This window comes from Corythoichthys intestinalis, chromosome 1 (genome assembly GCF_030265065.1).
Source record: "Corythoichthys intestinalis isolate RoL2023-P3 chromosome 1, ASM3026506v1, whole genome shotgun sequence".
Classification (NCBI taxonomy): domain Eukaryota; kingdom Metazoa; phylum Chordata; class Actinopteri; order Syngnathiformes; family Syngnathidae; genus Corythoichthys; species Corythoichthys intestinalis.
The window spans coordinates 31,040,057-31,055,763 of record NC_080395.1 but is presented as its reverse complement, the minus strand read 5'-3'; the positions used below and the strand labels follow the sequence as shown (position 1 = coordinate 31,055,763).

Below are 15,707 nucleotides of genomic sequence, written 5' to 3'. Positions count from 1 at the left end.
CACTTTGTTCATTTTAAGGCATTTACAGGTCAGTTCCTGTTGAGTTTGTGTCACTGCCTATTCATTCCTGGGTGAGTTCCTGTTCTGTAACCCAAAATCAACAGGAATTGACACATAAATGCCCCTAAACCAACAACAACCCACAAATTAAACTCGTTGTTTGCCCCTGATCACCAAACACATGAACATTCGCTTATTCGCTGCTATCCCTCCCACTTCAAACGGATCGGATGTCTACCCGTTTACTGCAGAAAGATTAAAATAGCTTGGTTTTCCTGTTTATTACCGTATTTTCCGTACTATAAGGCACACTTAAAAGCCTTAAATTTTTTTTTTTAAATTGATCCGCAACAGGTCTCACAGCAACTTGGAGCGCAGCTCCATCTAATGGATGCATAGAGTCACCCCAGTAGAGCTGAAACGAATACTCGAGCAACTCGAGTAACTTGAGTTTAAAAACTGATCCGAGTAGTTTTATTCACCTCGAGTAATCGTTTATTTTGACAGCTCTAAGCATCACCTTTTGCTCGGACTACTTTTAATGCGGGACACGCTGATGTCACGTCCGTAGAGGAAGAAGAAGAAGAGAAAAAAAAAAACTTACTGCAGCCGACAGCCGCTACAAACGACGCCGACGTTGCTAAATACTAGCCCGCACGATGCTTGCCTGGTACACCAGACTCACCGCTGTTCCAGCAATTGAGTCTGGCCACCATTCACGCTGATACAATTTCCAGGGCGGAGCAAGCCACAGCAAAAAGACAGCGGAGTGGACCAATCAGCGACGGGCAAACGTGACGTTAGTAAAATGGCGAGGGCAGGACGAGGGACTTGCGCGCGGAAGTAAACATACGAAGAGAGCGGAGTTTATTCGACATGGCAAGTGCGAGACAGACTGTTGTCAATGACTCGTGTCGATGTGTTTTAGTAATTTAAAACGGATTTTACCGTGTATTGGAATATATTCTCTGCTCTCCCGTTCACCATCTGTGTTGTTGAAGAGACGACTTTCGACGCGCAAGAGTGACGTTGCTCGTGAAGAACACGTCACGCAAATAAACGAATCTGATTTGTCGATTGATTTTGTACCTGCTCGAAAGGCCGTTAATGGGATGGTTCCCAGACTATTTCTCTCAGTGTTTGAAAAATACAGGGAGAATAGTCTGGCAGAGCCAGGCAAGCACGATGCTAGTTGGTAGCAGGTAGTGTCTGATGAGTCTCATAGAGATCACATGTATGTTGAACTAGATGCGAAATGACAGACTCGGCCGCGTCTGGGCAGCGTTAGTAAACAGCCGCCATCTTAAAGCAGTAGAGCGCTAAGCGCTAATAAAGAGCGCTAAGCGCTAATAAATAAGATTAACGTAACGTTAGCCCTGCGGAGGGCTAGGTTTCTATTAATTATGACCACTGTCGATGCTTAGCTCACGTGTCTTACATACATGCTTTAACATAACATAGCGATGTGGAGTGATGAGGGTGTAAAATAAAAACTCAATAATGCTAACTATCAATTTTAGCTCAGTAGTCATTGCTGGATAAAACACCAAGTAGGACTGGTCCCTAATGTGCTCCAATACAGCCTGCATCATACATTTATTTTGAACACTGCAAAAACTCAAAATCCTATCAGGACTTACAGTTTAGACTAACTTAAAACTTAACTAGAACTTAAAAATGGCTTGTCACAAATAGAAATTTAATGGAAACACGTGGGAAAAAAATCCTAACTTTTAAGTGATGTGTGTTATCAAGCGTAACGGCATTTTTAGGTATATATATATATATATATATATATATATATATATATATATATATATATATATATATATATATATAAAATTTTAGTTACATCTGAGATACAATTGTTGGCTGTTTTCAACAATATACATCGAAAATAAAGACATTGATTGACTGAAAATGGTTCAAGATTAGATGAAATGTCTTGTTTTCTCATGTGTATTTATAATTGCTCTTCACCCAAAAATATATTTGTTTTATCCGATTACTCGATTAATCGATAGAGTTTTCAGTCGATTACTCGATTACTAAAATATTCGATAGCTGCAGCCCTACACCCCAACCTCTACTGTAGCGTCTATTCGATGCGCCTTATTCGTGAAAAAGTTTTAAAATAGGCCATCCATTGAAGGTGCGCCTTATAATGAAGTGTGCCTTATAGGGCGGAAATACGGTAGTTGTTATATAGAACGATTTCCTGACCAATGTATTGATAATTGCTATATATCATCTGTATATCGCCATATCGTGAGATCATCGTTATCGTGAGCTTTGTATCAAAAACCGCATCGTATCGTGACGTACCAAGAGGTCCCCACCCCTACATATTAGTGTCTTACTTCTAAGGCTGCATTGACGGTCTTGACGCCCAATCCATGTAGATTGGGAATGTTCGTTCATTCGAAACCAGAGCATTCAGTCATTCTGTCCGATTTTCAGGGCATTTACAGGTCACTTGTTGTTAATTTTATGGTATTTACAGGTCATTTTCTGTTGAGTTTGAGTCACTGCCTATTCATTTGGATGATTCCCAGGTCATTTCCTGTCCTGTAACTCTAAATAAACAGGGAGAGACCCATAGAATACCCTAAAATCAACAGGAAGTAACTGAAAATCAACAGGTAAATGACCTTAAATGGCTCAGAATTACCTCATTGCCTGGCATTGGCTGCCACTACCCGTCATAGACATTCAATGAACATTCGTTCATTCGCTGCCATCCCTCCCACTTCAAACGGATTAGATGTCCACTAGTGACAAACTCATTCCAATTCACAGCAAAAGCTTGTTTTTCTGTTTATTCGTTGTTTGTAGAATATCCTAGAATGATTTCCTGACCAATGTATCAATAATCGTTGTATCACCATATCGTCAGATCATCGTTATCGTGAGCTTTGTATCGCGTATCGGATTGTGGGGTACCAAGAGATTCCCCCTCCGAATGTCCTGTGATATGACTATTGTGCATGCGCACATTGTGATGGGAATGTTCCAACAATATATTGTGCAGTCCTAGTGAATACCATGCATACCTGTGCTCCTTGTGAACGAGATAAATAATCATGCAAATAGGGGAGAGAATCTTTGTGAATGTTCTAAACCTCCGCTTCCATGCTTTGTAATGAACCATGAATGCTACAGTATGCTGTGATAATACAATCATTTTTACATCAGATTATGAGTTGCAACACTACACACTAGATGATGTTTGTTTTTGTAACTGCAATGGCCTTAATTGAATTTCCTGTCATTTTCTTCTTTCAGACTGCAGTGCTTTGGATACTCAGGTTTTAAGTCACTGTTTAATATCATTTAAATGATGTTCACGCATGTGCATGTGATTTTGTCAGCATAGCACGATCCCAGAACTGAATGTGAAGTAAAAAAAGAATGTTTAGGCATATCTGTCAGGTGACAAAAGGAAAACCCTGCATGTGTTAAAAAAATCCATGTCATTATCCCTTGCCAACCCATTTCAGTACTCCTTTTTTTTCCCTTTGGAATTTGTTTGGCATATTATTTTGGTCAGTGAACAGGGAGCATTACACAATAGGCTTATCTGGGCCTGAAGCACTAAGAGCGACATCATTTTCAGTCTTGAGCCCACAAATTACATTGATGTGGAATAATTTGGTCCATTTTTGCCTTTGGTGCTTCCCTCCCTTCCTGCTGTGCTCCTCCTCCTACTACTCGCCCATCATTTATTTTATCCCGGATTGACTCCCGAATGTAGGAGTGTTTGTTATGAATGAGCTGTTTTGTGATTGGCCACGTATCTGAGCCTGCGGACTTTTAACACAGATTTTTTTTTTCTCTTGCAGCCTCGCAGTATTTTGGACCCCAAAGTGCTCGGCTTGCAGTCTGGAGGGTGAGTGGTGGCTCACTTTCTCATCTAATTGGTTCACAATTTCTATTAAGGCTATTTTTTTTTTACCCTACAAAGGCAGCAATGTGACAGCAATCTTTTGTTTCTCTGCCAGGCAGCATTAATTAGTTAAGGCAGCTTGCTCCCTATAGTTTGTGAAATATGGCAAGTTTGCTCCATTTACTACTGGCCTATTTACTTCTGGATCAGATAAAAGAATTAAATGATCCTATCTAAAACTACTACGTTGACCTGTGAGCAAGTACTGGAATGTGAGTGGTTTTAATGTCCGTGTCCCGTATTCCTAAACATTTTCTGTGCAAAGGGTTATTTATAGTGGCCACATTCTAAGGAAATTCTAAAAAATCTTAACGTTTTTATTTTTATTTTTTTCTTGAATTCGAAGATTAATGGTTCCTTGCAAGGATAAAAGCTATTCCTAAAAATCCTAAACCTAACGAGCACTCCTACGGTACAATCTATTGAGAACAGGCGGGGTTTTCTCCAGTGGCTTATAAACCTGGCGGGCCCAAGACTTATTTTATCGTGCAAGTGAGCCATTACACACATTATGTAGGCTAATTTTAAAGTATTGCTTACTATTCGTTAACACTCTTATGGGCAAAACACACGGGAGGCGACGAGTGATGGCGAAATGTGAAAGTCATCACCGTTGAGCTGAAAGCCAACACACGGGACACGATACGACTGCAGTGGCAAGCGAGAGTGTGTTATCGCTCCTCTCTAATTGGCTATGAATTTGCAGGGCATTTGAAAAAAATTTAAAAAGTCTTTTCTGAGCACATACAACTTCCCATAAATGTTGCTGGTCGACAACTCCTCCATGTTGACAAAGATTTATTTCTTTAATGACAAGCAATTTTATACAATCATTGACATTTGTAAAGAACAGCAAACGTACAAGAGACATGAGAGAAAAATTAAATATCCATGTTGACAGTTTTTTTTTTCCCTCCATGTTGGAAAAGTGAGGCATTTGGATTAGGGCTGGGCGATAATGCCTTAAACATGTATTACGGTAAATTGAGCAGATTTACCTCGATAACGATAAATGACGATAAATTCGCCCAAGTGGACTGTTATATAATTAGAAAATCTGAATTAATGCATGAAATACAGATTATCCGTTTTTCCTCTATTTATTTACCAGCTTTCAATTTGATATATTTAACAATTGTAAATGCAGGCTAAACATTAAATATATAAAAGATTATTGTAAATAATAAAAAATCAAGTATAAACATTTATAACAGCTTGTATGGCTTGAACAATATACCGTATTTGCCCGAATATAAGACGGCCCTGATTATAAGACGACCCCTCTTTTTCAAGACTCAAGTTTGAAAAAAGACTTTTTGAACACCAAATTAATTTTTATATATTCATGATATTCCTACTCATATTCCATATTAATCATAATAATAATGATTAATATTAGATAAACTAGTATATATAGTTTATAAATAGATAGTTAATAGAGTAACAATTATTAATTATTACTCATATTCCATTCCTATTCATATCCAATTCCTCATTCAAATCTTAATGTCTGAACATTTAAATATGTAAATTAAAGTGCAATCACATTCGTAAATGAATGGCTTCTAGTTTTTGAAATGTAAATAAATCAATTTATTGTGATAAAACAACTAAATTGCAATGGAATTGCCTGGGGAGTCAACTTCAGCATTCGCTTCAATGATAATCTGGCGCCGTCTCGCTTCGTGAATGGGTATAATGTCTAGACCCCGAATTTAAGACGACCTACTCTTTTTCAGTCTTATTTCAATGCAAAAATCACTTATATTCGGGCCAATACGGTACATTGTCAAAATCAATATGCCTGTGCAAACATGTCATTGTAACACAAATGACTTACTGATTTAACAGTACACATCAGAATTGTTAATGGCTGTTGTGACATAAGGTTTCAGGGTTTTTTTTTCTCAGTGCATTTTTCAATACATGCACCCACACATGAACCCACACACAAACACACACAAGCACATAGAAAAATAGCTGGGGGCATTAAAAATTTCACTGTTGGATTTTACTTTATACTGACTGCTTTACCATCACAAAAGCTATCAGAGAAATCACACAGACAGAGATATAAAATAACGCGACAAACTAATTGCTAGATGCAGTCCATGCCCAATGCACTCATTAAGTTCAGCCATTTCGACAAGGTTAGAGCCGCTATCTGACTCCATCATGTTCATTTGTAGCGTTAACCGCTAGAGTTAGCTTGTGGCCTGGCTACCAGTAGAAAGCACTGAAAGCACCCTCTCCGGAAATCGTGAGAACAAGGGAGGACAGCGGGTGAAATCCCGTCTGGATGCCGCCAAGAGTCAACTTAATGTCGGGTGAAAGTTTGGCGAACCTCCCTTAAGCCACACTCCATCACGTTTGTGTGTAGTGTTAGCTGCTAGCGTTAGCCTACCGGGATTCTGTTTGGCTTCCTGATAACCACGTGACTCCCTACGTAAGCACACTGCTCTCTTAAAGGGGAAATAACATAGCCGAACAACACAGAGTCAAAGCGGGATGAAAAGACTATTTTCTTGTTTTATTAAATTACCGAATTTACCGACATGGTCAAAATGATGTCCGTCATCGCGAAGAATTTCGGTAACGGTAAATTTTCGGTTTACCGCCCTGCTCTAATTTGGATGTCAATTTCCTGGTTGGCCAGTGTCCTCGCACGTGATTTATCGATCAATAAATCCATTGCTGATTGGTTGTAGTGCCAGGAAACAGTGACAGGAATAGAACCATTTCCTATTTTGTTATATCGAGTCGCTGGTCCATGTTTGCACATGTACAAGCGCGAATTTTCACGTGCACGAACATTGCGTGTCGCTTCGCCGCAAGAGGGTTGGCGATTTTCACCTCATCGTGCTTGTTCCACAAAAAATGTATTGAACGCGAGCAACGTCGCCTCCGGTGTTTTGCCACTTACTGTAAATCATAGCTCGTTGCGTGCAAAATTTTGTTTAAAACAACGGTCAGACCTAATACGGATTTCTCCCCCCCCTAAACTGTTGCCCAGTGGTATTTACAATACACAGTCTTCATAAAATTAGATTCTATGGTTAAGTTTATCAACTTCAAGGTCAATCTTTTATCGCCAATTATCTGCAGGAGTAGATTTTTTAACTAGCTTAATGCTCAACCATTACAGCTTTTGAGATGATGACATCTTTTATAACTAACAACATGCTTCAACCAAAGCTCTATACAAATATAGGAGTTTCTGTCCATCTCTTGTTCATCGTTCTCTGAGAATGTTATGGAAAGCTGGAAAATTTTAGATTAAGTTAGGAGCTCTTCCCAGGTTTGCTGAGCTTAGCGATGATGAGAAATGATTGAAGCAATCCATATCTCTGAATACCTATACTGAGTTTTGGATTTTATACTTGCTACTGAGGACAAAATCACTAGTCAGAGTTGGAACTGACATGAAAGCCAGAGAGCTGCCAATGAGTAGAATAACAAACAGTTTTGAAGCAAAGAGATGATGCAATTATGTCAAAGAATACTTAGCTCAGATATGATTTTTGACCCTGATGACTCAGTTTTTTAACTAGTCAGAGTAGGGGTGTAAGGGTACACAAAAATCTCGGTTCGGTACGTACCTCGGTTTTGAGGTCATGGTTCGGCTCATTTTCGGTACAGTAAGAAAACAAAATGCAAAATATAAATGTGCTAGTTGTTTATTACACACTTTTGTGCTTTCAACAATAGGAACATTAGCCTGTACAAATCTAGAATTCTGCTCAAAAAGTAACGGGTATTTAAAGATAATAATCCAACAACAATTTGCCTGTCAGACCCCGCGTACTGGTCAGCTTTCTTTCTGAAAGAAAGAAAAAAGAAGTCCTGTGCTAAAGAGATGACAAAGATTTTAACATGTATTTTACAAATTAAATGCCTCAATGAATCTTTTTTTTTCTTATGAACGGTTTTCAAAAGCTTTATTGGTGGATTTTCTCAAGTTAAAGCGCCAAACAGAAATTAATAAATTTAACTGTGTAAGCAGGATCTGTGTATTATTCTTATTATCTAATTACAGGTGTTTAAGCTCATTTCAATTTTATTTAAATGGGCTATTATTTATTATATTATGTGTTAATATTTTACAAATGTGATGTAGTATTCACTTATATTGTATATTTTATGTTGTATAACTTTAGTACCTATGTGAATATTAGTTCCTACTTGTTTTGTTTTGGTAGGAGGGTTTTGTATTGAACACGGGGCCGTGTTGGTTATTAATATAGCAGAGAAGACAGCAGTAAATCAACAAAGACAAGTCAACTGTGCCCCGATCTACCACTCAAGAGATCTAATGGACTCAAACAGTGGGTTACGATTGCATATTAGTTTGAAAATCGACCGGATCCACCGTATATTTACACAAGTGACTTCCGGTCTGCCCGATCCTAGCTAGTAGTATTGACGCAGGAGGGCCGCGTCTCGCATCAAATAATAAACTCTGCCATTCTTTTCGCGTGTGTTGCGTTGAGCCGCTTCTGGGACGCGCAGCCGCACTGCGACTGGTGTGCATTGGCTGATTGACTTTAACGCCCGCGTTTCACTGCGTTCTCGTGGCGGCCACGTTGTCGCGCCGTTGACGTTTCTGGGTTATATACTGTCCTACCGTGTTGGTCCTCATTATAGTAGAGAAGATGGAGTAAATATAATCTACACAAAGAAACTGTAACCCGATCGACTCACAGCCTCGAAAAGTAAGGGTTACGTCAGAAACTCGTTCGGTACGCCTCCGTTCCGAACCGAGCACCTGGTACCGAAACGGTTCAATACAAACACATGTACCGTTACACCCTTAAGTCAGAGTCAAAAACAACACAAAAACCAAATTGTTGTCTACATGTGGCAACAGACCAGAGTCAGTGTACAAATGTTCGGCATAGCCTATACAACCACATTCCTAATACTCTTTGGAGGCTAGTATTTCTAAAGAAATCTGAAATAGAATGATCAATTTTGATTTGGTTCTTTAATGAACTAAAAATTCCAAGTTAGGGTGAAAAACCAAGCAGGTACAGAGTAAACATGAAATCTACAAAAAAAGGCTGAGCAAAGATTCTAACCTACAACCTTTTGGCTTGAAGCCAGAAGGGCTACCCACATGCTTCACCAGCTCTATTTGTACCATTACTACTGTTTAGCCTACATGAACCCCGGCTCACTATTTGGCCATCTGGTGCATGCCCTTTGCATAGAGCAAGTGAGAGTCAAGGGACCCTGGGGTGAAGCAAGGGCCCGCCCTTCCTCTCGTCATATTGTGCAACTCTGGGATATTACAGCCTGACACAAAGACTTAGTGAGCTTCAACAGTGTAGAGAGGAACTTGCTGGTGAGGTCATTAGACAGTCATTGAGTGACAGTTGAGGTGATTCCACCCAGAGTCTGGTGGCAAAGGAATGAGGCTGACGGGACACCGGAGGGAAATATGTGGAGTGTGAGGATAGAAAGAGCAAAGAGGTCAATATACACCTAAATGTCACAAGGACAAAACATATTAAAAATCCATCCACAACACGATGGAATCAGAGAATTTAATGTGTTTATAAGATATGTAACATACTACCCTGTTAGCATTCGTTCTGAAGCATGTTCAAATATAGATTACGGTGTCACTGTAGGAATGTTTATGTCTGTGTAATTTAGCAAAGTTCAATAGTCCAACAAATTCAAGATCAATTTTGCATAGAAAAAAATAGACCAAAAAGAGTTTCTAAATTAACAACCAGACCACCGATGGTGTTCATCCAATTAAGACAGATAAATAGCCTATTCGATTGTTCACTTTTGTTTACGTAGTTCATAAGACATCCAAGAGTTTAGTACCAAATCCATTTAAACTCAGCTGCAAACCGAAACAAAGGCACCTACTAACACATGCAACTAGGGAAACGTGCTGAGACTTTGTGGTCTCCCAACAGTGTTATGTGCATCCATGTTTATGCTTGCAGTAGCCTTTTGTATGAGTTTCTCTTTAATGTTCTTAATCTCTATAAATATATCTATATTTTAAATGGTTTAAAATCCTGCAACATTCACTTTCCACCCTACATCTCTTTTCTTGCCCATGTGAGTAGTAACTAGAGAGCGGAAGAACAGACATCAGCGTGATAAAGCACAAAAGATACTAATTATATATAGCTTGCCATGAATATAAAGTCATTGGTCATACTTATTTATTTGGATTTTAAAACAATTTAAATATTTTTTAGGGTTTTTAGGCATCCTTGACCTTGAATGCGTAATGTGACCTATTTGCACCTCTGAATAAAAAAAAAAAAATGATATGCCACTTTCTAACTCCCACAAAATCGATGCATCCATTTTCTGTCCAACTTTACATCTGTTACAATGTACCTTAGATGATCTAGAGTAGTGAGTGTCACAATGGAATGCAATGAAGTCGCATCCAAAGGTGAGGCAGGTAAAGGCAAGAAGATTGATCTATGGTTTTCATTGGTCCGTGTAAATCAAAAAAGGAATGTCTAACCTCCGCATGGTGTTATTATGATATTAATACTCTTTAAATCTGTCTGCTTCTCTAGGGCCGGCAGTATTCTTTACGGTATTGACAGCATGCCAGATTTACGCCGCAAGAGGACAGTGCCTCTTGTCCGAGACCTGGTGAGTCATTTGCCTCAAACGGGGTTGTATGTAATTTATGTCAAAGCTATCTGAGTGACCTTTCGCTGTGCCACTCTGATGGAACCCTGTGCTGTGTGAGTATCAGCTGAAGGAACGCCATACAATTGTTTCTTTTCTTTACTTGCCAGCTGATTGCGTTCTATAGGTACCAGATCAATAATAAATAAAAGTGGGAAATAAGAAGGTTGTTTCATTGAGACAACAACACATGGTCTCTGCAGAGGGGTAAAAGGCTCTAGGAAGATTAAACAAGAATTGCATTGGTTTTAGATGAACACATGTAACCCCTGGGCATCTGCAGACTTAATGATAGCCTTATAGTATATAGGTACAACACTCAAATATCCATGACATCACACAATTTTGAGCTTTTCTTGTCAGCATTAATGTCAACACAGCATAGATAGGGTTGGGCATTGTTTGAAATTGAACGATTCTGGTTCCGATTCCATGTTTCGATTCCGGTTCCGAACGATTCTCTATTCCGATTCTTTTAAGAGGCAGGCTAAAAAAAAAAAAAAGGGCAGGGTCAAAAAATCTATAGTTTAAAAATTTATTAGTTTATATTAATGTCTTAACTTCTCGATTTTTTTTTTTAATTATATGAATTTCAAATGTATTATTATTATTATCATTTATATAAATCTAAAATTTATAAATATATTATTAATAGAATTAATATAAAATGTATAAATTATATGAACTTCTCACAGGGTTATTTTTAAGCTGTATATAAATATCAGTCTTTGAACTTGAATGTGATGAAGTTTCTTTCCACAGGAGTGAACTTTCACAAAGATGTTTATTTGTCAAAGCTCATGGAGAAAACATTTACTCATATTCTTTTGCATACATGTACCTTAGCTGGGACCTACAGCGAAGCATTAGTATAAATTCTTCTATTGATTCTAATTTGATGTAGATGAGGCAAAATACTAATGTTTCCTTACTAAGAAAAACCGACTCTGTTGTGTATACAGACACATGCAATATTTACGTTGTGACAATACCAGTTAGGCCAGTGAGTGGCGCTGTAGGTGTGTGCACGTATAATGCGGAGAAGAAGAGATAAGAGCGTCTGGCTCGGATGCTTTGTGATGTGATGCTATGTTTTCACTGCTACGAGTTCATTAAAAAAGTAGTCAAATGGTTCATATGGCTGCTTTTTTCTAAATAAGCAACACAAGAGATTCCAAAACAAAAATCCTTTCAATACTGTTGATTTTAACAGAAGCGTCTACTGCTTTAAGTTTGCGGCTGTATACTACCGCCAGAGAGTCTGTCATCTTGCATCTTTCTCTTTATATGTTCTAACGCCACCTAGTCTGTCATTTTGCATCTACTGTAGTTCTATAAATATGATATCGACTATAGCCCAACGTAATAATACGACTTATTCTTGTACTATTTTCCGTCCGTCCGTCCGTCCGTCCGTCCGTCTGTCATCTACTGCTTAATCTGGGGTCGGATCGCGGGAACAGCAGAAGACAGACGTAATGTATTGTTTTACTTACCTGGTTCTGACGGCTCAGTGTGTCAATTACATAGCACTCGGCTAGCTTTGCACTTGGCACTTAGGCTATATTCCATGAAGCCGGTCATGCCTAATTGGTCGTGCAGCCACTTTTGTGTGATATAGCTGTGTTGCAAATGTTGCACTGAGCTGACTAGTCTTTTTTTTTTTTTCTAAAGTTAAGCCTAACTTTTGAGGCCCGCCACACCGTGTCCATGGTTGTAATCAAGTTGCAATGCACACACACGCTTCTTGTGGCTTCTTCTTCGTGGTTTTCAGCAACATTTTTTTCCCGCTCAGCGGTCAGGGCATCGAAACATGGAATCAAAATTTTAAAATTCGAACCGTTCCGGGAGAACAAGAGTGTTAGAATCGGGTCCCATCGATGCTCAATGCTCGATTCCCAACTCTAGTCATAGAGGTAAAAAGAGTACCATAATAGCCACACTCTATAGCACACCTGACTATAAGCAGCACTGCTCAAATAAAACAAGAATAAAAGAAAACCACACATAAGCCTCACCTGACTATAAGTCGCAGTTGTCCATCCATTTATATGGGATATTCACATGGAGAGATGTCACACAGAAAGGTTTGATTCATCTTTTTATTACGAAATTTAACATCATTTGGCAAAGTTGCAGTTCTCCTCTAGAATAAAATAGCCCTTTACTGTCTTTATACAGTTTTACATTGAAATTGTGCAGCATCTCCCTTTGTAGTGCAGGAGAACATAACATCTCAAAAGCGACTTGCAATAAAAATATCAATTCAAATAAATATAAAATGTGTATGAGGTAGTTCTATGTTCAGCCAGTGCAAATAATTGACAGTGAAGGCATTGAATATTGCACGTTAATATTGCACCTAAGTAAGTACTGCACATAGAATATGTGCGAATAGAAGTTAAGTAGCAGCTGTTGACAGTGAGGCATTAAATTTTCCACATAGTAAGCATTGCACATAGTACCGTATTGGCCCAATTTAAGACGGCCCTGATTATAACCCCCTCTTTTTCAAGACTCAAGTTTGAAAAGACTTTTTGAACACCAAATTAATTTTTGTACAGAAAATAATTACAGTACATCTGAAACAAATGATTATAAAAAATATATTTGAGAGAAAAGCATGTCAATTTTGTCTCATTCAAATCTTAATATCTGAACATTTAAATATGTAAACTAAAGTGCGATCACATTCGTAAATGAATGGCTTCTGGTTTTTGAAATTTAAATAAACCAATCTAGTGTTATTGTGATAAAACAACAAAATAGCAATAACTGCATTAACCATCAAAGTGAGGTCTAACTGTAACTGTAGTCTTGAAACAAATCTGAATGAGGAAAAACATTGCAATAAAATAATGCAAACTGGTTAAACTTGAGAGTAGCTGAGATCTGTCATGACAGAACACTACTCCTCAAGTTCAGCATTCGCTTAAATGATATCTGGCGCCATCTAGCGTCGTGAATGGGTATAATGTCTAGACCCCAAATATAAGACAACTTCCACTTTTTCAGTCTTATTTCAATGCAAAAAAACACCGTCTTATATTCGGGCCAATATGGGATATTGCATGTAAATGAATATTGGACATTGGGTGATGTGGTGTTACATACGGCTGTTCAAGGTGGAGATGGCTTGAGCAAAGAAGCTGTACTGTACTATCAAAATCACCATCACGCTTGATAAATTAGGCTAAGGGCGCCAGCATAGCAGTTTCGTCATAGCACACTGTGGGTATCCATCCTCTTTAAATCTGCCTAACCACCCATGGCTAGCCTTAAACTATTCTTCTTTAATGGCATAAAGCATCGGACGGACCCTTCGACAGCATTAAAATCATTGTAGTGCTCAGTATAAATGGTGTGTCTGTACTACCATAGCGGCCTCTCGTAGCAAACAGTGGAGTTCTACCCTTTTTAAATCCGTCTCACCCCCCTGTTAGCTTTAAAATGTTCTTTTGGAGCAACACAGCATTGGATGGAGCTCTATTCATCTATGAAGTCCCCAGAGTTGTTCATGAACACCATGTCATCACCAGCATAGCAGCCAAGAGCCACGTGGTCGGAAAATTTGGTTAGCCATTCTTTTAAAATAAATAGAAAAAAGTTGCAGCTTTTAGTCTGAAAATATTGGTACATGGCCCAATGTCAACAAAAGAAATGTCATACGATTAATGTATTATGAATTGTCCTTATTATTAATGGTTAAACATACACACATAGAAATAATGATTACTTAATATCCTAGTTGCCCTACCGGAGTTGACTATGTAGTATTGCACGGTGATTAATTTACCAACAGAGAGTGTTTGACATTGCGTCCCATTGGTGCCCCTCCTTTTTGCGTTAATTGGCACATAACATGTCAGAACATATCTGATGGTAACAACACACTCCAATTTAGCAACACATTGTTGTAAAACCGACAAGAAATGAATCTATTTTTGTTTGTCTGTGAACGTCATTTATGTATGTATGTTTCTCATCATCATGTATTTTTGGCAATAGCTGATATTTATGTTAAAAATAGTTTGGATGGTTATTTTAAGAATGAAGGAGAATGTAATAGAATAATACTATAGGTGCATTTGAATGCTTTAAGTACTATGGATGTTGATAAATGTTTATATCACAGTGAACAACATGAGTTGATGCTGTATTTGTCCATGTCTCTCATGAAATTAATAACCAACATTGTCTTGGTAAGTATGGGTTGTTGTCTTATTATTTTTCTAATCTCTGGGGATTTTGCGTGTATATTTTGCCATTCCTACATTGACCCATCCCAGCTATGGGTAATATTTTTCAGTGGGTTGTCAGATTTCAGACTTTTTGTGACTTTTTGTCTTTTTTATTGGCTTTGACTTGAAATGTTGACAACTCAACCCAAAAATATATATATACGGGAAAGACTTCATTGACTTCTGATTTAACGGTGTGAGGCTTTTAAATCATGTAAAGTGGCACTCGACAAGCCTTTTACACGTGGGATGAAGTCAGCAAAACAACTGGTGCCCCCCCCAGTCATGGCTCTCCTTTGTCAATGTCCCCTCTCTCCCCACCTACCCCCCATTTGCTGTATGATTGCTTCAGGGCAGCAGCAGCAGGGTTCACCCACATATCGGAATGAAGATGCATAGACAAAAAAAAAAAAAATCAAGGATAAAGTTCAAAATTGATTAGAAAAACAGTGATATCACCACCGATCAGATTCTATCAGTCATGTCGCATTGCCTGCAGCAACCTCAGCAGTGCTGGTGCATGTTGATTAAAAAAATAAAAAATAAATACTTACATCAACACTTGCAGTTCATGTAGAGGTTACTTTGCCATCCTCCATGGCTGTCCGTAGATCTTTACCATAAACGGGCTGCGTACATAAGAGACTGGTGGTAAAGACTGGTTCACTTATTGTCAGTCGTCAGTGTCTGCGGTGTTTGTTGTGTCACCTAAAGTTCTCCACAATGGGTTAAAAGTTTCCATGGATATTGATTTTTTTATTATTATTTTTTTTAATATACGTTCCATTTTCATGTCTGTGTGTGTGGGTGTGTGTGAGCTTCTACAGTATATTAGGGGTGGGACA

General features: G+C 38.4%; 1 protein-coding gene across 3 annotated transcripts in view; it reads left to right on the top strand.

The window, feature by feature from the left end:
- LOC130919528 (protein unc-13 homolog C) overlaps nucleotides 1-15,707 on the top strand; it is a 291,333-nt gene that overhangs the window by 53,201 nt on the left and 222,425 nt on the right. For all 3 annotated transcript variants that reach the window (XM_057842330.1, XM_057842337.1, XM_057842322.1), the window contains exons 3-5: nucleotides 3,286-3,308; nucleotides 3,843-3,889; nucleotides 10,504-10,582. In XM_057842330.1, coding sequence (XP_057698313.1) covers nucleotides 3,286-3,308; nucleotides 3,843-3,889; nucleotides 10,504-10,582 — 149 coding nt within the window. The remainder of the gene's footprint in view (nucleotides 1-3,285; nucleotides 3,309-3,842; nucleotides 3,890-10,503; nucleotides 10,583-15,707) is intronic.